The sequence below is a fragment of the Sturnus vulgaris genome, chromosome 5, assembly GCF_052056855.1.
Source record: "Sturnus vulgaris isolate bStuVul1 chromosome 5, bStuVul1.hap1, whole genome shotgun sequence".
NCBI classification, from domain to species: Eukaryota; Metazoa; Chordata; class Aves; order Passeriformes; family Sturnidae; genus Sturnus; species Sturnus vulgaris.
In genome coordinates this window covers 34,440,218-34,465,417 of record NC_142247.1, presented here as the reverse complement: position 1 = coordinate 34,465,417, position 25,200 = coordinate 34,440,218, and the positions used below count along the sequence as shown (strand labels likewise).

At 43.4% G+C, this 25,200-nt stretch overlaps 1 protein-coding gene and 1 long non-coding RNA gene across 3 annotated transcripts in view; one reads left to right on the top strand and one right to left on the bottom strand.

Annotated features, from left to right (window-relative positions):
- The window catches only part of LOC148223655 (uncharacterized), a 42,640-nt gene extending 19,425 nt beyond the window's left edge, over positions 1–23,215 (top strand). The window contains exons 3-5 of one of the 2 annotated variants that reach the window (XR_015803901.1): positions 13,936–14,034; positions 16,613–16,794; positions 21,844–23,215. This is a non-coding gene — a long non-coding RNA (uncharacterized LOC148223655). Of the gene's footprint in view, positions 1–13,935; positions 14,035–16,612 lie in introns of both variants that reach the window. The other variant, XR_015803900.1, reaches the window with a different exon arrangement.
- The window catches only part of PAH (phenylalanine hydroxylase), a 32,085-nt gene extending 7,378 nt beyond the window's left edge, over positions 1–24,707 (bottom strand). The window contains exons 1-7 of the mRNA XM_014876958.2: positions 24,504–24,707; positions 20,267–20,374; positions 10,990–11,173; positions 5,914–6,002; positions 3,685–3,752; positions 1,169–1,365; positions 622–757 (exon numbers count right to left, since the gene is read on the bottom strand). Of these exons, the coding sequence (XP_014732444.1) occupies positions 622–757; positions 1,169–1,365; positions 3,685–3,752; positions 5,914–6,002; positions 10,990–11,173; positions 20,267–20,374; positions 24,504–24,545 (824 nt within the window). The 5' untranslated portion in view covers positions 24,546–24,707. The remainder of the gene's footprint in view (positions 1–621; positions 758–1,168; positions 1,366–3,684; positions 3,753–5,913; positions 6,003–10,989; positions 11,174–20,266; positions 20,375–24,503) is intronic.
- Between the last annotated feature and the right edge of the window lie 493 nt (positions 24,708–25,200).

Genomic DNA, 25,200 nt, shown 5'->3' with positions numbered 1-25,200 from the left:
GTGGAAGACATTTCAGCCTGGTATGATAACAATGGGATAAACAAAAGCAGGAAGGAAAATCAGAATAATCAAAAATAGAAAAAAGAAAGGGAAAAGAGTTTGTGGAAAGTAGGAAGCAAAAAGAAAAATAACCCAATTGTAACAATGTAAAGCAGAATAAGAAATCTGTTTTTAAAATGGCAGGTGCAAAAAGATAATGGACAGGGACAGAGAGAAACATTCCGAAATGAAAAAGAGATGGATTCAATGGTCTGGGCTTCTCCTATCTTACTGCCAGAAGCTTGCTTGCAACAGGTTGAGTCCTTGCTGCACTACTTGGGTGCTAATAGCTTAGCTGAGTGCCCTTGTACACTGCTCTCTTGCATCCCAGCCACCCCACAAGCACGCCTTCAGTAGCAAACGATCTCATCTGCCCCAGGAGAACTTGCAGAAGTGGATGCAGATTGTTAAACAGACTAGAAATGCTCCATAAATGTTTTCAGAAGAGAGCAGTCCCTTGGCTGCTCTCCCTTAGTGCTGTTCCCAGGAGTGCTGCAGAGTCCCCCACAGTTATTCCCGGTTGGACTGACCCTGCTGCTGGTGTGCTGCAGCTGTGCACCCTTGGTGTGCCAGAGTACTCACGGCTCAGGGGTGTACATGGGCTTGGAGGAGTGGCGGATGTACTGCGTCGAGTGGAACACCCGGAACGCCAGCCCAGCCAGGAAATCCCGAGAGGAGAGCAAGCCTGCCACAGGACGCAGCCGAAACCCAGTGCAGCCTGAAGGGACAGAAAGACAGCATCTTGAAAACAGCTGATGTGTTTGATTTATCCTTATCCAGACTCCTCGCAGTCAAAAAGTTTGTTGATGGTTGTTTTGTTTTTTTTTTAAATCTCCTTAGGTGTGCTGGGTTTGCACTGAAGCCAAACCAGCACGTTTTGTTAAACAGAGTTTAATTGCAGGCAATTCTCTGCCCAGGTATACCACCAGCACAGTATCTGAGCACCTGTCCCGTTGTACCCCCAGAAGCATTAGAGAAGGACCTGGGACACAGGCTAAGTCATGTGCCCAAATATCACAGGGAGCCTTTTGACAAACCAGGGATTGTTCTTCCTTCTCTGGAAGCACCACCCCCACTGATAGCTGAGGCCTTTCATTTCATTTGGTTCTTTAAGGTGCTTCAAACTTACTCTGCAAGAAATTTGAAACATCTTCAAGCTGGGGGATATTGTCCTCTCTGTAGCCACAGTACTTCTCCAGCAGTGGGAACACATGGTTGTGTTCATAGCAAGCATGAGTTGGATACAGACTCTTCAGCTCCTTGAAGACAGTGCCCCAAGTTTTCTTTTCTTCTTCTGTATACGTGACACGAGGAATAGGTTGGCCACTAGAAAGAAAATGGATACCCTTAATAGCAGCCACAGAAAATATTCTATGCCATCAACATCATGCTCTTTCTCCTTTCCCACTTGCCATTTTCAAAACAGTTTTCTTATTCTGCTTCATGTTGCAGTTTTGCTAGGACTGGCCAGGAGCTGCTGGTGCAGGAGGAGAGATGCTTTTGGGCTGACATGCAGGTGCAACAGGAGCCTTACTTGTCCCTAAGCACTGGCTGGAAAGGACTCTACTGAGCTTGGCTGAGATAATGGTCTTTAGACAGTTCCTTGCATTGTTGTGTTAAAAACAGATCAGTGCTTATTTGTCTTTTAAAGGGGTTCTTCTAAAAATACTTGCTGGCTGTTGGTTTCAATTTATTTTTCTTTCTAGATATGAAGGAGCTGTTTTACTTCTTACTCTAGTGAGCATTATATTGTTTTTGTAAAAACATGAAACCATCAGCTGCATAAAACTCTGTTGCAGTGGCAGAGAAATTCTGATCTGTGCTCTGTGCCGTAACAGATGCAGACTCCAGCCAGTTTGACTTTTTACAATTATAAGGAGTAATTATGAATTAAATCCCACCCTCAGGCCTCCACGCATTTAGCTCGTGTTGAAGCTAACAGGAGTTATACACCACAAGCAAAGCAGTTTGGCCTCCTGTGAGCAGCCAATTCCTTAGCAATAATTTTAAGGCCATAGGTGAATCCAGCAGCTTTGAAAAATCAAAGGGGTTTAAGTAACTTAATAGGGTTAACAACACTGCTGGAATAATGCTGAAGCTTTCCAAACCCCAGAGACCCATTGCTAAACTCTTGATGACACCCCATCATCTCCCACCCCCCCATTTTTTTTCTTGAGCCTCAGGGCAGCTCCTCTGGAGAACCATCACTTTCTGTCTCTCTGTATCAGCTCTCCTTGATCTGTGGAGCTTTAAACATCATGTTGAATTATGAGGATTGCTGGTGGCTTTTTGTTCCTATAGCACTCTTAAATAATCCTCAACCACCTTCCAGGGCTACAGGGGGAAGCTATGGCTTAAAAACCTTTCAAATTCCAATTAAAAAAAAAATCTAGGCATCAATGTGGCCAGAAGCAAAGTAAGGCAGAGGAAAGAGGCAAGATAAAAGCAAAGAAAAGAGAAATCAGGGAAATTGAGCATTCAACAAAAACAGTGGATAAATCTATCACGAGAGGAGGCAAAAAAGCAAAGGCAAAGTAGAGAGAGACAGCACAAAGAAAGAACAGGTGCAAAAGAAGAGATACAGAAAAGGATTAAATTAATGTTAGGCAGAATACAAGGCAAGCAACCCTGACCCATCTCACTGTTTCAGCTGTCTGGCACCTTCACAACTTAAGAACCCTTGCCTTTTCAGTGAAGCCGAATAACTTTGGTTGTGCCTCTCCTCCTGCCCACTTCTCTATATCTTCTGTGGGATATCTAAAAATGGACATTAGATCTGTTCACATCTGGACACAAAATCTTATCCAAATTTTCTAGCTATAAACTGGGTTTCTGACTTTTTTCACCTGACATTTTGTATGTTCCATCAACCAGCCCAATTTTATCTCTCATTTTGTGATTACATTAGCTCTTTGGCTCAGAGGCTATCTTTAGATCCTGTGCAAAGTGTAGCCCAAAATTTACAATATATGCTAATTTTTTTCTTTGCAAACACAGTTTTACCAGTCCCAGCAAGAATCAGACCCATTAGTACTGATCTATATATGTGAGTGTGTCTGTATAGAATTTTTTCTTCTCCAGATCTGATCATTGAAAGCAATCAAATAAGCCTGCTCTAACTGAATTTATCATCTCTATTAGTTTATTTTTCTTGGGAAATGAAAGCCCAAATTGCTGATTGCAGCTGGATTAGACATGATAAAAGTAGGGTAACAGACACTGGATTAGCATCAGAACCATAAGTTATTCATTATTTTAATAGTGTATGCAGATCCTGCTTTAATGTTAATGATAGGCACTCCTCCCCCAGCCCTGGTTTAATGGGGAATACCAGATTTATTCAATGCTCAGGTCTTTGTAGTAGCAACAGTCTGCTGCTCAATTAGACAACAAAGCTGGGAAAGAGGGGTGTTGTGGGGAGAGAAGGGAGATGATTTCTCTTCTGAACGTGTGCCTGGAACGATTTACTTTTGTTTTGCTACGATTTGGGGATAAATGCATGAACAGGAAGCATTAAACACATGGCACAGAAAAGCCAACAGCAGGAGGATGCTTGTGGAAAAGCACAGATTGCCAGCAGGGTGAGCACCCTAGGAGAGGGCAGGAGATGAGGGCTCGCTTTGTGCCCATGCAGTGGGTACTCACTGTCTGTAGTTGTAGGCGATATCCGCAAACTCCTTCCTTCGGGCACGGTACACAGGATCTTTGAACCCCTGAAGAGAAACAGCGATGGCCAGCCCATGTGAAAGTGAAGAAGCTGAAGAGCCTTCCTCCCATTGAGCACCCTCAGGCATGGCTGGTGCATCCAAGAAGTGCAGCAAGGTCAGTGGGAAAGCTGCCTCTGTTCTGCCCGGCTCCACTCACCCAGGGCACCGCTCCCTCCTGGGCTGCAGAGCCACCGGAGCAGCCATGCAGCCACAGTCTCTCTGAACCCCACTGCTCAAGTCTTTCCTTATTTCCACTTCCTATAAGATAGGGAAACTTGTTCCTTTACAGCAACAACGAGATGCTCCTGGCAAGAGCAACCCAGAATTATCAGTGCTTGGATAACCATGCCCTTCTGGTTTCCCTTGAAGTTTGCTGCTGTCCCTGGCACAGCTGGGCTGCTCTAGAGGAGCAGAATCAAAACACATTAGAAACACATTCATCAACTCCATCGGACCTTTTAGGCAAATTTTCAGCATGAACCACACTTACAAGTCCTCATTTTCAAACTGCTAGAGGATCAGTAGCCATTTGGCAGCCGAAAAAACCCTATTTGTAGTACAAATTCAACCATTTGAAGGCAATTAATGACTACAGAGATTGTCTAATAGACCTTGTGGCTGGGAGCTTGACCTTTGCAGCTAATTAGCAATAAAACCAAGGATAAGAAATAAAAGCTCTAAATCTTCATCTGGGATAACCATTTTCCTAGCCCAGTGTGCCTGCTGTTTAGACTGAAAGATCCTCAGGAGCAGAAGTGCTTTCACCACCTGGCGTGCAGACACATCCTCCTTCCAAGCTAGGGTGCCCTTCTGCAGGGCAAATAGGAGCAGCTCCCTGGGCACTGCAGCAGTCCATAAAAGCATCTCTTAGTGGTGAATGGCACAACTGGACTGAGGGGCCACAAAACACAACCAAGTACAGGAGGCAGCTGGAGTGTAAATTCAAGAGTGAATCAGAAGGAGGTAGCTGATGGTCCAAAAAATGCACTGTCCAAGATTAACCTGTCATGGAGGTCATTGTGATTAAATTCCATACATCATTTAACTACTAAAAACATGGGCTCCTTTAATTTCTCTTTTTCTGCACTCTATGGACTGTCACACCTATTTACCCCAGCAGCTGGCTTTCTTTTCTAAGGCACAAGTGCTCACTAACTAATTCTAGGAACTGGAAGAGAGACACTTCATTCCTTTTTATAGATTTTTCTTCTCTTTTTTTTTGGTTCTTCTTTCAAACACAATCTTGGTCTATTCCCGCATGACACACAAGGGGGCCATTGGCTCAGTGCACCTCCTTTCTTTCTGCCTTTCATGTGACCACAGTGAACATCAGGAATCATTGTACATGGTACATAACACGTCTCGAATTAAGCAATAGGTAGTGAATGACTAATCACCCCATCTCAATTAAACTAATAGCAGCAATTTTTGGTGCACTGCATGTAATTTATTTATAATCACCCTATCTCAATTAAACTAATAGCAGCAATTTCTGGTGCACTGCATGGAACTCAGTGTGTTTTGACAAATGAAAGTAAGTTGTTTGCTTGGAGAGGGAACAGAGGCAGAAAATATTCTTGTATCTGAACAAAACTGAAAAACCGCAAAACAAATTTTTTTTATCAGCTAAGTCAATGAACAAAACTTTCTGATGCTACCATTTAAACCACAAACTTTTTGAACCAAAACCCTTTTCTTTTGTAGTGTCTCACCATAAAAGTACCATGTTAGATTTAGCATCCACATAACAACACACTGAGCTTAATCATGTGTATGTAATCAAGGATGAAAAAAGTCTTTATTACTCTGGTCTTTGATATGTTCCTTCTCTTTCTTTTTAGTGATACACAAAGTGAGCCTGAAATCACTACATCCGAGCCTCCTGGAAAGTCTAGATTTGTCCTTGTGGTGGCCCTGTGTTCTGAAAACCACTGTTTTTAAGATCTCCTGGCATTTGCTCAATTATAGCAGCCTTTGGTTGGATTTACTCCATAACCAGGGATTGGGCTGATTATAACCTTAGAAATGTGGTAGCCTTCTTGTCCTGTACCATATGAGATGTACCATATGAGATTCAGTCTACTAGATCTGTACTAAAGGAGAGCAAATTTAAATGAGAGAAACATCAGTGCCAATAACTAGAAAAAATTCTAAAAAGAATTCTTACAGGATGATCAGCATCCAATTCTGCTCCATAGCTTAGGATCTGATTGGCAAATCTGTCCAGCTCCTGGATACTTCTTGGGAACCATGGCACTGCAAAACAGAAAAGAAGTAGAGAGTGGTATCCTTCTTTGTTACTTGATTTTTGGTCGTTCTTCTGACATTTTCATCTTCTCATCGTATATAAAGAAACATAGGCAAGGGGCTAAATTCTTTCAATCCTTTTCCCTGTACTAGGAAATAAGAACAAGCCAAGTAAGTTCTCTTGAATTTGTGATTGTTTTACACTATTGGAAGAATACAGAGGATCAAGAGCGTCTGAGCCTTGGTGCAGAGCTGGCTTGTAATGTTTATGATTTTCTGTTTATTACTTCTGATCCCTTGGCTTATCAAAATGCAGAAAATTTTCACGATAAGCTAGAACCATCCTTTCAAAGGAACAAAATGAAACCCCACAAAGAATTTTTGGACTGTCTGAAACACTCTTTCTAAGACCTACTTGGTGGCCTCATTTGAGCTAGGATTCTGAAACAAAACGATAAATAGCATCCTTAATACCTCAGACTAGCACTGTATCACTGTAGATATTACACAGTAATGCATTAACTTGATTGACTTTCTTGGTCTGGTTCTCTATTGCCTTGTACCTTACATTCTATACACACTGTCCCAGGCACAGCCAGCAGGTGAGAAGGGATCATATTGACCACACATAGTGCAATGCCCATGTGACCCTCTGATCCTCGGCCAGCAGCTGCTGAATGAGTTCCCTGCAGTGTCTTGGTGATGGGGCTCATCCCAGACCTGATGGACCACCTAGAGGATAAGAGGATTTCTGTCTCCAGGACTATTCAGCCGTGCTTTGTGCCGAGCCTTACAGCACGGAGGGCGCTTATGGCACTGATTTCTGCGAGGCACCTGCGGAGAGGCGCTGGAGCAGCGTCTTTACCGGGCTCGCTCTGGGGGCCGCTGCTCAGTCCCACGCAGAAGAGAGAGAGTGCCCACTCCCCTGACTGCTGCCCCATCGCCAGCCTGGCTCCGTGCCGGGAGCCTTCGCATTTGTTTCCAGCAGGCAGCTGGAGGCTGCTGGCCAGGAAGATCCGAGATGCCCGAGCTTCCCGGGATGCAGGGACCCGGCAGTACCACCGGCGGTGCCACGGGCGGTGCCTCCCCTCGTCCCGCACAGCGGCAGTGGGATTCGGTCCGCCCCTCTCCGGGATGCGCACGCTTCTCCCTGCCCTGAACACCAGACCTGCGCAGGTCACTAGATGGCAGCAGCAGACCCAGGAAGGTCACCAGATGGGTTTCTTTGCTGCTGGGTGTGCCGCTGGTTCTCTTAGTTGCTCCACAAACTCTCTTTCCCCTGGCTGTTAGAAAGTTTCCTGCGCCTCCAACCCCTTCACTTAAATTAGTTACAGAGGGGAGTAGAAAAAGGTGTGTTTGATCCATAGAGAGGAGTCACTACTTACACCATGCCCTGCCCATTTTCTATCTGGGTTTATCTGCTGGCTGTATCACTGAGTTTTGTGTGATGGCGGGGAATTGTTTCACTGTTTTGTGCTTCAGACTCCCCACTACCAGCCTGGGGTGAGGCACATTAGTGAACGGCTTTGTGCTAGGCACTGGGAAAAAAGAGCTGCCCGGCAGCCCCACAGCAAAAGATCTGTCAGTGTTAGAGAGAAAACCACTCTTCTCATCACCTGTATGGTCCAGGCTGTGCAGAAAAATTTGTGGGGGCTGAAGTCAGCACTGGATTTCAGCAGTGATGTCTGTAGGGCTTTGCTGGCCTGAATAGGTCTTGCTGGGCAGGGTTTGAACCATTGCTGACTTACTTTCCATACTGACTTACTGTCATTAAATATTTTATTCTCGAGATTGCTTTCATACTTGGTGCAGGAAAACTGACTCCAGGCTGATATGGTGTCAGTCCTGGGTGTGGAGATGGGTGACTTGCTTCTCCCCTACACAGAAGCAGCAACTCATCTTCCTTACATGAAGTCCTGATCCTGCCTACCCAAAAACCAGCAGTAGCTAAAAAAGACCAGCTTGCAGAGTTGGATGAAAGTGGCAGGCTGTGAAAGGGAAATCCCAAGAAGACTTAGTGCTGCTTGCACCAGCATAAGTTAAGTTGGGTCCTGGAAAGTGCTGAGCCTTCTCAGCTCTCATGGAAACAAGACTGTGAGCACAGTTCTGGGGCAAACACTGCATTGAGTCCATACAGCCCTCACATCAGGGGCCAGGGTGAAATAAGACCACTGGTGGATCTTCTGCCTAGATGTGATGTGCCAGGATGCTGTCTCCAGCCCTCCCAGAAACCATTCAAAAGATCAAATCAAATTACCCCCTGGCTGAATCTATCCCATATTTTGTTTGCAACATCCTCCTCCAGCTCGTTCTCCAGACTCGCTGTCTGTCTGCACAGCCATTAATGAATTGCCAGGGTGAGCTCTTGCAACACTGGGCCTCTGTGAAGGTCTGAGGAGCAAACGTGGGCTGATCAGTAATAAATATTGATTTGTCTGTAAGTGAAACAGCAGCATTTATGGGATGGTGCTGGACACCCAAGTGGTGACCAAATTACCATGGGGTCAAATGCTGAGCAGAATGCTAATAAGCCATTTATATGAGAGGCAGCAAAGCAGGGGCAGCGAGGATTCTGCAGAATCCTCCACTTGGACCATTGTGAGGAGGGTCAAAGACAGGTCTATGCAATTTATAGCAGTTCAAGGTCCAGGTTTAGCCCTTTTTTAAACACTCCCAAATGCTCTGGCCAGCCTCAGGGTCTAGCAAACAAGGCCCCTACAGATCCTGAGCTCCCAGCTTGTTTCAGAAATGCAATAAATTGTCTGCTTTTCCCTAATGCTGCAACAGAATAATATTTAATTATTTTTATTCATGGGCTCCAAGTGGACTGCAGATACCCATCTTGTTTCCAAAAAGAGCCACTAAGAGATGCACTGTGTTTTTACAACAAATCTTTCCATGTACACAAAGAGCTTTTGGCTCAGCAACTGCCAGCCCTTCTCATCTGAAGCTCCAAAGCTACATTTGGATTTAGAGCACTTTGCTGGCCTGCTCTCACTCACACTGTTGATCTAAATCTGATATTTGTACCTATTAGAATGTGTCAATTAAACTTTGCATTTAGTTAAGAAAAGATACTAAAAGCAGTAAAGTGACCCTAAAAAAGGAAAAATATAAATTAAAAAGAAAAAGCCATTAATTTATCCCTTGTCCAGTAAGTCACACACAGTGTTTAACACTGAGCTATACAGAAGGGCCAGAATACAGAAATGTCCTCTGAGTGCCCACAAAGCACTGCCCCAAGAATGGGACTGTGTATTTCCCACAGGAAACAGAAAAATAAGGTTTTTCTTTCTCAAATCATGAGCAGGAGCAAAATTAATCCTTTGCAGGGAAGAAATGAGAGCTTCTTAGGCTGCAATAAAAGAATCAGTCCCACGAGATCCCAGATTGCCTCTGGAAGAAAACCTTCCCAGCCTTTACCTGCCCACTGAGACAAGTGTGGCAACATCCCCATAAACCATCTGTCTGAGATTTTGCTCCCTGGAGGCACAGTGCTCTTGTTCTGTGTTTTGGGAATAAGATTTCACACAAGCACATCTGTGGACTATGACCAGATTTGCCAGGAGGTTACATTTGAAAGACAAGCTGGCCTAAAATGCACCACAAGCCTGTTATTTGTTAATGCCATCACTGATAAAGGACAGCATCTCACCACACTTCCTACAGCTCAGGCTGTTCATATCTCACCCTGCCCTTGTAGCTGCCTCTGCCCAGGATTTACCACCCACAGTTCATCCCCTAAGCAGGGCTTGTTTGACCTTTCAAAATATGGTCCTTTGGGGATTTCAGTTTGACTGGACCCTTATTACTCATGAGAGGAGTTGAAATTGAAAAAAAATTGAGAAAGGGCAAAAAGAAATATCAGTCTTCCTCTCTCTCCTTAGCAGTAAACTGTTCTCATTTAATATTATTTCTGAATTACTGAAATTAACAAACACAAGTTATCCTCTCAGACAGAAAAGGATCAAGTCCTTTTTTGAAGTACTGACAGGATAATCTAGCTCAAAAACTCCTTTGATCAACACAGTAACATGCAGTGAAATCCTAATCCTACAGCTGACCACAGGAGTTTTGACTTCTGTGAGGTCAGAATTTCACACACAAGACTTTCCTGGATGATATTTAGAGCTGTGTCTCTGTCTGACTCTAGCATATGTTTATAGATAACTTTACTATTTAATAAAGTTTATTATTAACTTTTTCATAGTAACTAGGAAAATGAATGTTAAGCCCTAGGTCCTGTAGGTAGGTCCTGTAGCTTTCTTCTGAAAATAAAAAAGCCCCCAAAAGTGAACCTCTTCAATCTGACATGATCATAAATCACCTAATCAACCTTTTGTCCCTTTGTCTATGAATGGAGAAACTGACTCCAGAGTATCTGCCTTCTTCTTTTTCATCTTCAAATGTAATGTCATGGGTAGGACACAAAGGAAACGGTAAAAGGATTACCAGCACTGATGTCAAGAAGGTATTAATGTCCTTTCATGTTGTTCCTAGGAAGGAAGAGGAAGACCCAGACCCAAAGTATTTAAAGTCTGAAATCCTATTAAAATCACATCTGTTTTCTGAAGAGGCATATAAGTCTGTCTCAGACTATCTGCTGGGCAGCCACCACTGCACCAAGCAGCCTCAACTCCAGCAAATCTCTGAGAATTAAGAACATGAACAAGTCACAAAATCTTATTTCCCTCCGAAGGCAGAACTGCAATTGACATCTCTAGGATTTCTTAAAGTAAAGGACAGTTAGTCCTGTTCCCACCAAAGTGGGTGGCAGAGACTCCCTAGTTTCCCAGGATACCTAGCCGGAATTATGGCAAAAAAATTTACATTGACAGAAAATCTCCAAATGAAAAAGTTGACAGTATAGGAAAAACAGTGAGAGAGAAATATAGCCATAAAGATCCAAGAGGATCTCCTTTACTACAGGAAAAACAAGTAATTTCAGTATGAGGCATAGTCTTTGTCAATGTTAACCTTGTCAGCACATCCTTACCAGTGTCCTTCTTCTTTGTTCGTGAAAGCTCATGGACTGTTGCTCCGATATCACTTCTCAAGGACTTGATGATCTGGTCCAGTGCTGGGACATTCTTGCCTTCCAGGTTAATGAAGAATTCATACTCATCTTTGTTGAGACGGGAAGGTCGGGACTCAATATGGGTCAAGTTTATACCTTTTTCCTATGAAAAAGAGAAAATTTGGTCCCATAGATTTTGGTGGAAGGAATATGACATAAAGACTGGATAAATACATGTCAGTCAACAAACCATACTGCATCCTCCAAATAAGTCAAAAGCAGCCACTGGACTTGAGGACTTCCACAACAGAGAGAGAAACAGAAAGGAAGAATGAGAAATATGTGGGATTCACCCTTGTACAAAGCACCTCAGGAAGACCCGGCACTACTGAAGGCTTAGAGAAAGGTGGAAGCAAGACACAAGTTGTAAACAGGCTTTGTATTGTAAATGGCAATTCCAGTACCTCAGGCACATGAGAGCTTGTCTGTGTTGACAGAGGCATTTCCCCAGGATCAACACAGGAAGAAGGCATTCCACCTGTAGAGTACCCTCTCATGGGAAACTGAATGCTGCCTTGATGAGCATCTTGAGAGAAGATTGGACGAGCAGGCAGCTGGGCACCCTGTCAGACAAGCTTCTGCCAAAGCTTTGCACAGTCACCTGCAAAGCCACCTGCAGTTTCCAGGGCTGTGAGCAGCTGTTGGGCAAAGATCCAAAGGGAAGCATGGATCTGCACCAAAAAAGGCAGCCCCGGTTTGTTCAAATAAAAAGATGGGTATTTTAAATTACAGAATCACGGAGTTGGTGAGGTTGAATGGGACCTCTGGAGATCAGCAAGCGAAATAATCTGCTCACGTTGCTGGAACAGATTGCCCAGGGCTATGTCCAGTCAAGTTTTGAGACTCCTCAGTCTCTCTGGGCAACTGCTTATAAGCCTAATCACTCTCACAGAGAAGGATTATTTTCTTTAGCTCAGAAATTAAGTTCCGTGTCACCAACTATCTTTGCTGACCGTTGTCTCCTAGCTCTGAAGAAAGAGATCATTGGCAGCTGTAGCATTGACGACTATAGTCAGTGGGAACCTGACCTCAGACATGCTGGGCCTGAAAATCACAGAATCATTACCCACAGAAGAGTCAGAGGGGCTGACACATGGTGATCAGCATCCCTGGAGAAACTTTTGGTTTTTGTCTTTCAGGCTAAAGAAGACTCCAAACGACATGGGGTGAAGTGATGGCCCTGCTGCTGTCAATGACAACCCCCCTGCTACAGTGGGGTCAGGATTTCATGAACAAAGTAACACTGTGAGGATCTACTTTTGACCTACAAGGAAGAAAAAGGGAAGATTTTTTAACTGTACATCCTTTTTTCTGAGCTTCTTTAGAGTTTTCTTTGCTCCTCTCAGTGCGTGCACAGCACAGAGGAGGGCATCTGGCCATCAGCAGCAAAGGCCTGATTTACTCCTCCACAAAAGGCAGTTTATTCCCTGGTAGGAAACATATATGTCATTACTCTGTTTCCTGAGCATAGCACACTGCAGATGAACTCAAATTGTTTGGCTAGATACCAATACAATAAGTTGAAAAGGTCAAAAGCACATTCACCAACTGCTGCTCTCGAGAGATGCCGTCCTCTGCAGGAGAGAATGGCCAGCACTGTCCCTGGCCCCAGGGACAGTTTGTTTTAGGCCCCCAAAGCCCTGCTTGCCAAACAGACTGCACATTGTCCTGTCCATGTGGTGAGGCACGGGGAGCTGCTGTGCCTTCGCTGTGTCTCACCATCCTCATCCTAAAAGTTTTCTTCCTTATGCCTACTCTGTATCTACACTCTTTTAGTTTAAAATCATTACCCCATGTGCCATCAAAAGGCCTTGCTAAAACCTCTTTTCCCATCTTTCATAGGACCCCTCTGAGTACTGGAGGGCCCCAATACAATCACCCCAGCACCTCCTCTTCTCTGGGCTGAAGGCTCCTTAAACTGCATCCCTTGGTTTTGTGATCAGGTGACTCTTCTACTGTACCAGCTCTCTAGCTCTGCTCAGTGAGCAATGTCCCCAAAATGAATGGAATGATGCAGGGGCTGGGAATGAAGAGATAAGCTGCAGGGTATGCATGAGATGTGCTTAAAGCAGCAGAGTATCAACACCTCTCAAATTATTACAGCCTAAGACAGTGAGAAAAAGAAGGGGAAAAAAGTTTACACCTGAGAGAAGCAGAACACCTTCCCACAGAGTGTAGAGCTCCTTTGCTGTTTATTTGAGGGATATCTGCCACTCAGCAACGTGCAGAGACTTCAGGACCTCACAACAGAGAAGCTGAAGGGAGAACCCTTCTGGTGCCTGTTTTTAGAGCAAGAATCCAGCAGCATATGTCCAACTCCCTGAACTGGCACTCCTGGAGAAATGTGTTCTCATGTGCTGTGCCTTGCTACTAAGCCGTTGATTTCAAAATATTTACTGTGGCTCTGTTACTAGAGTTGCTTTACAAATCTCAATTTCATTCCAGTCCAACTACTCCATCTAGTGTTTAATCTTCATAGTTTCACATTGTTCAGAACTTTTTTGTATCCTTGATATTGCCAAAACTTGCTATTGCATCACATTTCTCCCAATAGCTGATGTTTTCTTCAAAGCTCCAACTTCTGTCGACAAATAGTTATCTGAGAAAGGAAAATGGGGGCACTTTCTTGGTTTTGTACATTTCAAGCAGTTTTCAATCTCTGATTTTTAGTAGAGGTTAACATCTTGACAATGTATGCCTTCAAAAGTCAGCTAATATAAGTTATTCCAGTTTTATGAACTATTTTTTGTCAATGGAACCTGACTCCTAGGCTAACACCTTTGGAAGATGCCAACTGTCACATGTTTGTGGCTGGATTCCCACATGAATTATTGACATGGATCTTTTCTGCCCTTCCTATTTTAGAACTGATAAGAATTAGACAAGCCTATGGAGTGAGATTAGATGTGTTTTTGCTGAATTCACGCCATCACCCATTGCAGCTGCAAGGAACTTGGAGAGCAGGTTGGTACTTCTCTTCAGGTTTATGACCAAGGGAGAGGTTGAGTCTCTTCCCTATGGACACATCCTGTCATACAACCATGTATCTGCTGTAGTTTTTTTTTCTTAAAACCTTTCTAAAAAACCCCACTCCTGGGGGGGGCGGGGGGGGGGGTGGAGTGGGAGGAACTCAGCTTTCATTATTTTAATATCCAAGTCAACTGTATCTCTATCACTGCCCATTAGAGAAGGAAGTCTCAGAGCTCAAAAATCAAGCTAGAATTAGCTCTGAGTTAGAAGGGGGTATTGATACAAATATCAATTTAAAACAGAGACATTGCTGGATGCAGGGAGGAGATTGCCTATGTCTCTCCCTGCCTTACCTCACAGTGCTGGATCTCAGCCTTCCTCTCAGTCTGTGAAGCAGCTCCAGCCCCTTGCTGGTTATTCCATCCTGAGCATACCTATGCTGCAGCTGCCCCCACGCCAGCAGGAGAAAACCAGACTGGTGTTGCACTAAACCACCAGTCTTGATGAGGTCACTGCCAAGAGAATATAGCCCCACCCTCTGTTTAATGTTACTGGAAAAGGAAAGTTGTGTGTTGATAGCTACACAGAGAAGCTTTCAGTAGGGATAGATAATTTTCTGAAAATGTTATATGAGTTACTACTTCCCATAACGTTTACACATCCTTCTGTTCACTAACTACTAAATGCTCCTCTATATGGTTCTAAACCTAAGTACAGCTGTGAAATCCCACTGCAGCTTGTTTTCATGACTGTTACCATTAATTAGGTTTGGCTTCATCAGGAGACCCCACATTATTAGGAGATGAAGAACTTTCAACAACGCTATGGTGCCACTAATCAACACTAAGTGAAAATTTGGGTAAAATGTCCCAAAAGGAAGTTTTTACTTGCACTTTCTGGTACCAAAAAAACCCGGATGAGATGTTCTTTCAACCCTTATCATGGTATAGTTCATGGTTTCCTGAAGGGGGACACTTTCAGAAGCACAGGTGTAAGCTCAGTGCCCAATTTTTGTAGATCAGAGGACTTAGAAAGTTACAGTGATGCTTTCAGCCATAGATTCCCAAAGCAAAGGCAAAGGCAGCCATCTGATTCAGCTTTACTGTCCAAGGGCCTGCTTCTCAGGTGGAGACAGTGCTTCCCCTTCTTCTCCTTCACAATTGCTAGGGTCTTCCTTCGAAGCTCATGGAGGAAAAGTGTCCCAGAGCAGATCCTTGCCAGCAAAGAGTGCCAGAGGGCAGCTGGCCCTGGAGCAGCCCCTGGTGTCCATCACTCAGCACTTCTGCTCCAACCCTAAAATTTGGCTTGCAGCAGAATCTGGCTATAAAACACGTGGAGCAGGACAAATCAAAAACACATGACAGCATGTGGCATTGCACAAGCAGCCGTGAAGAGAGCACTCCTCTCTTTAAACCCATACTAGTTCATTAGACAAGAAGTCCTGCTGTTGTTTCCATGGGAAGAAGAGGGGTAAGAACAAGGATGGGGATTTGGAGTAGTGTCATGAAATTATCATTGCAGTGCATATGTACAGTATGATGAAAAAGCAATCTTGTGGTAGAGGCAAGCCTGGCATGTTCACCTGTGGCTGTAGACACTTCCAACACACCCCCTGGCCAAAGTGACTGTTTTCTTCCCCTGATTTGGAAACAACCCCAACCACCACAGAGCCAATACATTCCCAGGGGACAAAGAGATAAGAGTCACATACGACCTTCTGTGGAATAAAGTTCCTAAACAGAAACAGACCACAGTTATCTCTGCTGACTCTGAAAGTGCCAGGTCTCGTTTAGTACAGCCTGTTACTCCCATCTCATCCTTTCATAGAGCAGTAACTTACCCCCACGGGACAGTAACTTACTCTGGGAGTAGGAGTATTTGGTGCAAATCAACCTTTTTTTTTGCTTTTGAACTAGACCCCTACCCACTGATGGCTGCACCTTGCACTTGATGTCCTGCTCTACATCTGAGAAGGTCCCATCAGTGAGGAAAAGATAGAAGGCTGGTCTCTGACAATGGGTTAAACAAACTAGTAAAGTATTCCAATAAGTTTGCCACTTAAAACAGCTGATGATCTACAACTTGTAAATCCATCAGAAAAAGAACTTCAGAGAAGATTAGCGCACTCACAAATTCAAGTGGAAAATCTGCAATTGAAACTGAAGGCAATCCTTTTTGTATATGGAAATTCTTATTTCTAATATTTTTAATGATGAATTTAACTACAGAAAAGGCAACGTTTGGGGGACAACAACGTGAGGTTTTCTTCACTTTTCTTTCAGAATGAACTTTGTTTAAAAAAAGCTACCTCGACTTCAATAGGCTTTTATCACCGCAGTTCCAAGTGTAACACTTGGGTCAGCCTGAAGTGCTCGGTTTTGCTTTTCCAGTTTTTATAAGAAACCTGGAAGATTTCTCTTTTTTTTTTTTTTTTTTTTTTTTTTTGCCTCAGAACTTAGAACATTTTTGATGTGTCCAGTGAATCAAAAAACGAAACACAATTTCACACTGACTGTTCTGTCTTCCTGATGTTAAGCATGATATTTAATTCATATGTGCTGTTCTGTTTCAGATAAAGGTATTTATTCAAGATTTGACTGCCTAGCTGTGATCTACAACACAAACAGCAGAGGACTGCACCAAGGAGTACCTCAGTGTACAGCAGATACCACTAAAATGAAGACAATGTAAAGACCCTGGTGGTGGGTTTGTGTTGTCCCTACAGCCACTCTCAAGCCTGCAATGAGGACAGAGGTGACAAAGGGGCTTTTCAAGTGCAAAACAATTGGTTTTGACAAGCAAAAAGTGAATGTCTGCCACATCCCAATATACAAAGAGAGCAGCTAGTGTGGAAGTAAAGTAGATTCAGTTTTAGCAATCTGCTTATTGCTGAGCATGATTGAACTGCTAACACTTTACAGCACATCAGAGTGTGAATCTGGTCCTGCAGATACATCTTTCCACAGGACAGGTGAAGAAGGGGCTGCAGGGGCTGTACTGCCAGCAGTGGCATAGAGCAGTCCAGGAGGAACAGATTCATGCAGTCAGGCAAGGATTTACAAACTGAAGAGAAGGGACAAGAGCCAAGGATCGGAAAAGCTTAGAAGCCTGCTGAGGTCTGGTGTTCAGATCGGTCTTCCTGAGTAAACATAAGAAAAAAAGTGGAAATAATGAAGTATGTTTTGGACAAAAAAGCAGACAAAAAGAGCTGAGTTCATGGAGGAGATTCCTCAGGAAAAAAGACTTCAAGCTACATAGGAAAAACAAGAGTTGTCACTGTAGCCACATACTTGTGTGCAACAGGGACCTGAACAGAAAACTAGAGTTTGGGTCTTTGAACAAAAAAACAAATGTGAGAGCATGCAGTACTCTGCCAACTGCATGAGCAACCCTGATGGGTGTTTGAGTAGGACAAATATTACTTTTTCCACAAAACACATTTAAATTCTCTTAAACTTGGTGTCTCAGTTAGAGGACATAATCCTGTGCCATGAAAACTCTGTAGCCCTTAGCCTTGAGCCTCCCCCTTGTCTCCCATAATGGGGGCCTACCCCTTCCATCTGGGCTGTGTTTGGACATTAATTCCTTTCCTGGGCAGTTTGCTGTGGGTGAGTAGAGATTATACCTGCCATGATGCTTGATGAGGCAGAAGTCTTGGACCTCATGATATCCAGTGGCACACCCAGGCTAGAGCACACTCTTTGGGCTCTTGCTGCCCATGGAGAACAAGCTGTGGCAGAGGCCAAAATCTGGACAGTTCCACCTCAGATCAGGAGTGGGACATGGGCAGGATGTGAACCTGGGGTACATCCCAGGAAGAGACTCGAGACTGGCTGAACAATACTACCAGAGTAACAATTATTTTTTTTCCGTTCTTAAACCAAGGAGAGGATGAACCTTCCCAGGTCTGCATGGAAGCCTCCTCTACAGAAACACATCCTGTGTGTTGATGGCACCTCAAGATCTCTCCTTTCTTTAGATATACTCTCAATTCCCTATGACTCGGTTTGGATCTTGTTTCCATGCTTCCTTCCCTGGGAAAGAGGGAAAATTTTCAAGTCTTTCATATTTGCAGCTCGTTCAACCCTCCTCCTCTCCTCTTCATGTCCCAGACATGCCTTACAGACTGTCTAGAAAAGAGGCAAAGTCCTCAAAGCCAGTGCTGGAGGCACTGTCTCTTAATCACTCCCAAATCCGAGCTGTGAGGAAAGGGTTGAGTTGTGCTCTCTGCCTGCATTCCCATGAGTGCCCAGAGAGCTGCCAGGAGTCTGGGCAGCTCCCAGCCTCAGCAAGGAGCAGAAAGTTTACAGACATGGAACGTGGCCATCAGCACAGGCAGCTGCACAAGGTGTGGACCCCCTCCATGAAGTCAACAATTGCAGTGCCACATCTGCTCCTGGAAACAGCCTGATCCAATTTGTGGCTTGTCAGCTTTCTCTTTTCCTACTGCATGAGGCAATGACAGCTGGAGCAGCCATCCTCACATCTGCTCTTGTGAGGCCCCTCTGAGACAAATCCACTGCATTTCCACAAGCCAGCAACAAGCTGGTGACACAAAACAGGGGACAAGGCTGGGCATCTCCCTGCCCAAGGAGCTCACCCACAGAGAGTCTGAGCTAACTCCTGCAGCATCTCACAGTTCATGTTATTAGACAGTGAAGGAGTACAAAATGAAAAAATTCCCCCAAGTTCCTCCTGTTTGCTTCCACTCTTCACCTGCCTATCACCACTTTCCCTATCTGTGCTGTGGATATCACTGAGCAAAAAGTCTGTTTCTCCTGGGGCACCATAGCTATGGCTCAGATGGAAAAGGGGTTTTCTCAGCTGTGCATGTATGTAAGACTTACACCTCTGCACAGTTCTTGGAATGAAGTTACAACAGCCCAAAGGCAACTCTGGCTTACAACAGGAATTCACTAACAACAGTCCTGAGGAGCTGTTCTGGTACTGTTAAATCCCATCCCTCCATTCATCCATATCCCCACTGTAATACCAAATATAAAACTGATATAAGAGCACCTATGCCAGGTCTCTTGTCAAGCTTTGGTGCTGGAGGAGGCAGCAAATAAGCACAGAAAGAATAGGCTTTGTTGGGATGGAAAACCAACTGAGTCCCAACCTCTCAGCTGCAATCAGGAGCACTGAGAAAAGCCATGACTCTGTTGGTCTAGTTTAGATATCTGCTTTGGGGCAAGAAAATTAATATCCAAGAAATGGTTACTTCTCTCTCTCCTATACTAGCTCCTCTACAAATTTGTATTTAGAGCTGATAGCAATTGAGTTATTAGACAGCAATGCATTTAATAAAAGTATATCAGCAGTCTCATTAATTCACTTGCAGACACGCACATCACTGACATACGGACATTTTGCAGGACTTTAGTGGTGAGTTTACAGATTCAAACTTGCTTTTCTGTTGTTGGTGTGAATTTCCATTTATCTTAATGAATCAAGTATGTCCTAGAACTCATAATTATTTTTCCTTTGTACCCATAACACAACCTTTCATTTCCTAGTAAATTCAATTTATGAATGGAAAATATGCAGACCACAACTTCTTAGAGTCTTTTAAAGAATTGCTGTTTTCAGGCACAACTATTACGTTAAAAAAAAAGCCACAGAACCGATACAAAAGTGTATTTGCTTGGGAGCACAGAGTACACAGCTCTGTGTGTTGCAACACAACCATCCTGAATTGCAAGGATTTCGTGCTTTTCAAACAACATTAATGACATCTGGGAAATATTTCTGCAAGAATAAACAGGCACACAATGTCCTGAAAGGTGAATGGCTCCTTGTTTCCCCAAAAGCTTTCCAAATCACTCAGCATAAGTTACTGAGTCCCTTTGGTGTAAAAAAAGTGCCATCCTTCACATGGCTCACATACAGGTTATCTTTGCCTTACAAGTTATAAGGCAAATTATTTGGTTATAAGTCAATCTTAAGTCACAGCCCAACTCACTCCTACCTCTACAGAAGTTATGATCAAATATTCCCCTCTTAAGTGGAAAAAATGCTTTTTTCCCCACCCTCATGTCAGTTAAAGGTAGAGGTTTTAGTTTTAAAAAGCTACATCTGCTCCAAGACCTTAAGGGATTTTAAGCTCAGAAAAGAAATGCAGGCTGCTTTCCCCTGTAATAGCAATGAAATAGAATCACAGTCTCCAAGACCCTGAGAAAACGTGGCTGCAATACAAAATTGTAAAGACCTGAAAGAAAATATTTACCTCGAATGTGCGCAGGACTTTAGCCAATGCCCCGACTTCTTCTTTCAGAGAGAAAATCAAAGAAATCACACCATTTTTATTGGGGGAGTCTTCAATGTACCTAGATTCCTGACAGGAAATAAAAAAGACATAAACAAAAATTACTACCATTCACCCTAGGAGTCAGTTTTGCCTTTCTCCATTTCCCTTTTGCACAGCACCAGTGATGTAAAGAGGGTATAAAACAGCTCTAAGTGAGAATCAAGGCAACTGTTGCTGCAAGAAGCAGAGCAGCTCTGGGGCTGCTCTGATTTATGATGGCAGAGACCCAAATCCCTTCTCTCAAACTAGAGTCCTCGTGAGAGCAAGGTAGTCAAAAAGGACATGCAAATAAACCTAATACCATCCTTGCCTGACTTCACCCCTCAGGGATGGCTGGAAATATTATTGCACTTTGGTTCCAGCAACAGTGCAAAATCCTTCTCTCAGGCTTCCTTTTCATCAACACTCAGGGTTAAGCAGAGCAATGTAGATGAGCTCTGTGCAGAGATGCAGGCCATGATCTGTGTTTCCCTTCAGTTCTGCTTGTAGCTTCCAGGTATCCCCAGGAGAGAGGTAGTGTTCACAGCAAGGATATGGAAGGTGATTTTAAAATAACAACTTCAAGCAAAGAAAAATCAAAGGGAAAAAAAAGACAAAACAACAACAAAAATAAGTTGGACCAAATAATAATCATGACTAAAGAGTCAGTTAGGGTGAGATGTGTTTTCATTTATGTTTGTTCCCTTTCTCTTACTGATTTTCTACTCTGCAAATTCCAAAAGGCAATTTCCAGTACTCTCAAAGGTTTATTTTCATTATTTTCATGGTTATCATTATTAGAATGTTGTTGCATGTCTCTACACATGTTTCTTTTCACAAAAGCCCTGTCAAGCAGGGAAGAGGTATTTCACCAGTTCAGAAAGAGGAAACTGAGCCCTGGAGTGAAGGCAGATCTCAAAAGCGAGGTACTTGGCATGGCAGGTAAATGCCTGCTGAGATTTCAATCACTAAATTTTTCTGATATCAGAGTAAATTTGATGCACAACCTCTTGGAGGCCACATTAACATCTTATTTTCATGTTTATTTAATAATTCTTTAATATCTACTGGCCTTGGTCTTGGTATTGGTTGGTTGGTATTTCAAAGATCACACCAGACATCTGCAACACAGATGAGTCTCGGTGTAACAAGTCCTGGGCTAAAGCTTGAGTCAAGGTACCCATTCAAATACTCCTTATAAAGAAGGAATTTTGTATTTTCAGGCAGAGCTTGCCTTCATTATGGTTATTGCTCAATTGAACATATAAATCAGAGTAAAAAGAGTCCCAGTTCCCAAATACTGTCCTCAGTAAAGATAGCCTTTGCAGAAAACAAATTAATAATCAAATCCAGCTGCCCTGAAGCCATAAAGTTGTTGGTGGGCCTACATTTCCTGAGGCAGAGCTATGAAGAGCTGCCTTCTTTTGTAAAGTAAATAATTGCTGATTCTTCAAGCTATTTCCAAGGCTGCTGCTAACAGACTGACCACACATTTTTCTATCTGGCTTTGTTTCCAGAGGCTGCAAAGGTTTTTCAAATGTCTTCCATCTTTATGGGGGACCTCTAGTGGGAAGTGTAATAGAAGTGCTGGCTTTATGCACCAGAAGGAAGACTGCCACCTGTTCAGTTGTGACACTTCCTGCAGCATCTCTGTGCCTCCTGAGTCCTCATCTAGCCAGGGCATCAGCACAGCTCTTACATCGGGAGGACCAAGAGGAAAAGCAGCTGGAAGTGATGTGTCAGCTGGCTAATGAAACCCATTTACACCTCAAGCAACCACAAGGGAAAATGAAGTCAGTAATCTGGCAAAAGTCAAAACAAATGTCTGGAGTACTAAACTTTTATGGAAGTGTGACCAAAACTGTCATCTCAAATACTGTCCATGCATTGTTTTTTCCATCTGTTTTCACCCACCACAGCCAAAACTGATCTTAAGGACAGAACTGGCTCCACTGTTGTCCATCCAATGGATCGAAATTTTCACTGTCTGCAATGAAACTGCTCTAAAAGACATTCAGTTATATATTTAAAACATTCTTGCTAAGTCATGTTGTGAGGACTAACTTATAAGACAAATTGATTTGAATGTGCGTGACAAATGAAGAATTTGTGGTTTGAATACTTGCAGGGGATATAATTCAAAGTTGAAGTCCTGCAAGGTAATTCTGATGATAATAATTGATCTCTTTGTACAATGAGATTATACAAAAAAGCCTTAAAAAACCTTTCCAAATTCATTGGTCACTAGCCTTGATTTGTTGAGATTAGCTGCTTTCAATCTGTCCTCAGTCATTTTCCCACTCATGTGAATTGATTTATATCGGTGCTTAAGAGAAAGACACATTGCAGTAGGGAGTAGGCACTCATGCTGTAAACAGACTCATACTTGCTTAACTTCTCTCACATCTGCATATGCACTCAGTTCCCTGGAAGGTCTTTTAACAAGCACCAGTCCATGCCTGAGTTGTCACAGAGGTGACACCTTTAATTGCAAAGGGGGAGAAGACTAAAATTATTGTTTTCCTGGTACCCAGTTCTTATCAGTATATATGGAGACAGCCTGCATCAATACACACTGTGGACAATAAACCTCAACACATGCACTGGAAGTGATAGCAGCAAAAACACAGGCACTCACATTATTGTTGAGCTTTTTGTAGTACTTATACACAGTTTTAACTGTTGATCAGTTTTTCCATTCTCATTTTGGACTTTAATTTCTCGTTCCTCAACATACATGAAGGAATTGCAGCTTTGGGGTAGTTCTACTGTTCTGTTACTACTTTGATTATGATTCAGAATCAAAGAAACAATTTTATTTTGTTGAAATGTTGTCTCTGTGATATGTATATGTGATTTATAGTGTGCAATAAATTCAGATCTAATTTTCTTCCAGCTCTGTTTTTTTTCCAGGAAATAAAATAAAAACCAGTTGATGAGCATGAACAACCATCCCTGGACCTAATACAATCTCAAAGAAAGTGTTATGTAAATACAAGGATAGGTTTACCTGAGCACAAACCTGCATTTTTAGTTAGCACTTTGCACACAGATTGGTACTGCCATTCTGACACAGGTGGTGATGCCTGGAAAGTGGCAGTATTAGGGGTCAATAACACAATCCATTAAGGCTTCTAATCCATTGCTGAGACATTTAGCTAAAGCCCTTCAGAGTGAATTCCAACACTATTAAAGCTTGAGAAAGTTTTTTCTTGCAATTTCAGGGATATAAAATTTTCACCCCTCTGTTGTAAAGTTCAAATTTACTAGATAAGGAAAATGGGGGATTGGGGGGGGGAGAGGAAAAAAAATTTCAAATTAAAACACTTCTAAGTTACTTGTGAAAATTGAACTAATTTCCAAGTCAGATTTCTTAAGGCATTTAAATTCTAATCACTGAAGTTATCATTGGAACCAAGCAATTACACAGCTTGGATAAGCAGCAAGGTGAGACCCTAGAGAAATTTTGTGGGAGTTCAGCCTCAGTACACAAAGCAGTAGGAACAGAGGCTTCCTTGGTATCTCTGTTCTTATAAAAAATAGAAGCCCCTTTTTTCACATCTGATGCAACTTGTCTCTGGCTTTAGTGGCATTTCGTAGGACACATAAGTGCAGAATTTTGTCCTAATAATTAACCATGCTGGCCTCAGGTTACATCACTTCCCTCTGCAGTAACATCAGTGCCTGTATGCAAAAGGCACGAACTTCGGGTCTTTTCTGTATTTCCCAAAGCAAAGAGTTCAAAGTCAGTCAGTAAACATTAAAAAAAGAGGACAAGAGAGTCCCAAAATTTAACAAAAAGCTCCACCAGAAGAGCACATAACTCCATCTGTTTTCCTTTAACAGAAGAAGACAGCTTTTTTTCATCACACACGTTTAAGACCTCTAGTAAGCTTCTGGTCCTTTCTGATTCTTTGTCTTTTTGCCATATATGCAAGGATACTGTTGCAATGTTTTCATTCTCACTGCATTTTTGCAAGCACAGTTAACAGCAGACAAGTACGGGGGCTGCCAAAATTGTTCAGGTACTGCAAAGCATCACGACAGGCCACCCTGATTCTTTCCCTCTCGGGTCACACTGTCTCTCAGACAGTAGAAGACAAGTAATAGGAGTGCAGGAGCGAGGCAGGACACCCCTCCACCTCTGCAAAAAGCAGGCAGAGACCCCATCACTTACCTGGAAAGCATCACCATTCATTTTGCAGTGCTGTGAGTCCATGTTGCAGAGGGAGTAATGCCCACACAGGGAAGCCCCTTCACTACAGCAGGTGAAGCCTTCCGACCTAACTGCAGTGGCCAGAGATCTGTGCAAAGGTATTTAAAGTGAAGCAAGCAAAGCAAAGCCATCCCTTCCCCTGCTCCCTCCCCTGGACAGCATGCCAAGGGGGCGTTCTCCCTGCACGCCCACCCCACCCACCCCTGGCACACGAACTGCCGCTCCATGCTGGCCATCCCCTGCCAGCCCCACGCCTGCCTGGAGCAGCTCTCCAGCAGATTGTTTCTATCTGCACCCAACGTGGAGGAGCAGCATGCTCTGAATTAACAGCCTTCCTCCTCCTGATCAACATCAGCTGTTTTCATTTTTTCACGTCAACACATCGTTTTCAGTTCAGCCTCCGACCCGTTCCTTCCTACTGCAGCTGCGTGTTCAGCCTCAGGTGGGCTTCCCATCGGGATCACTCTCCTTGGACAGACATCAGACATTCTCCAGGATGTGTTCTTTAGATGTCAAACGTCAGACTCTGGCAAGGCACAACATCTGAGGAATTTGTCCTTTAGTAGGGCCTCTGGGGCTGCTTCCAAAGAGGTCAGAGAGCAGGAGACATCACTGTGCTCACCAGGCACTGGAGAGAGACACCAGTATAAGGGAAGCA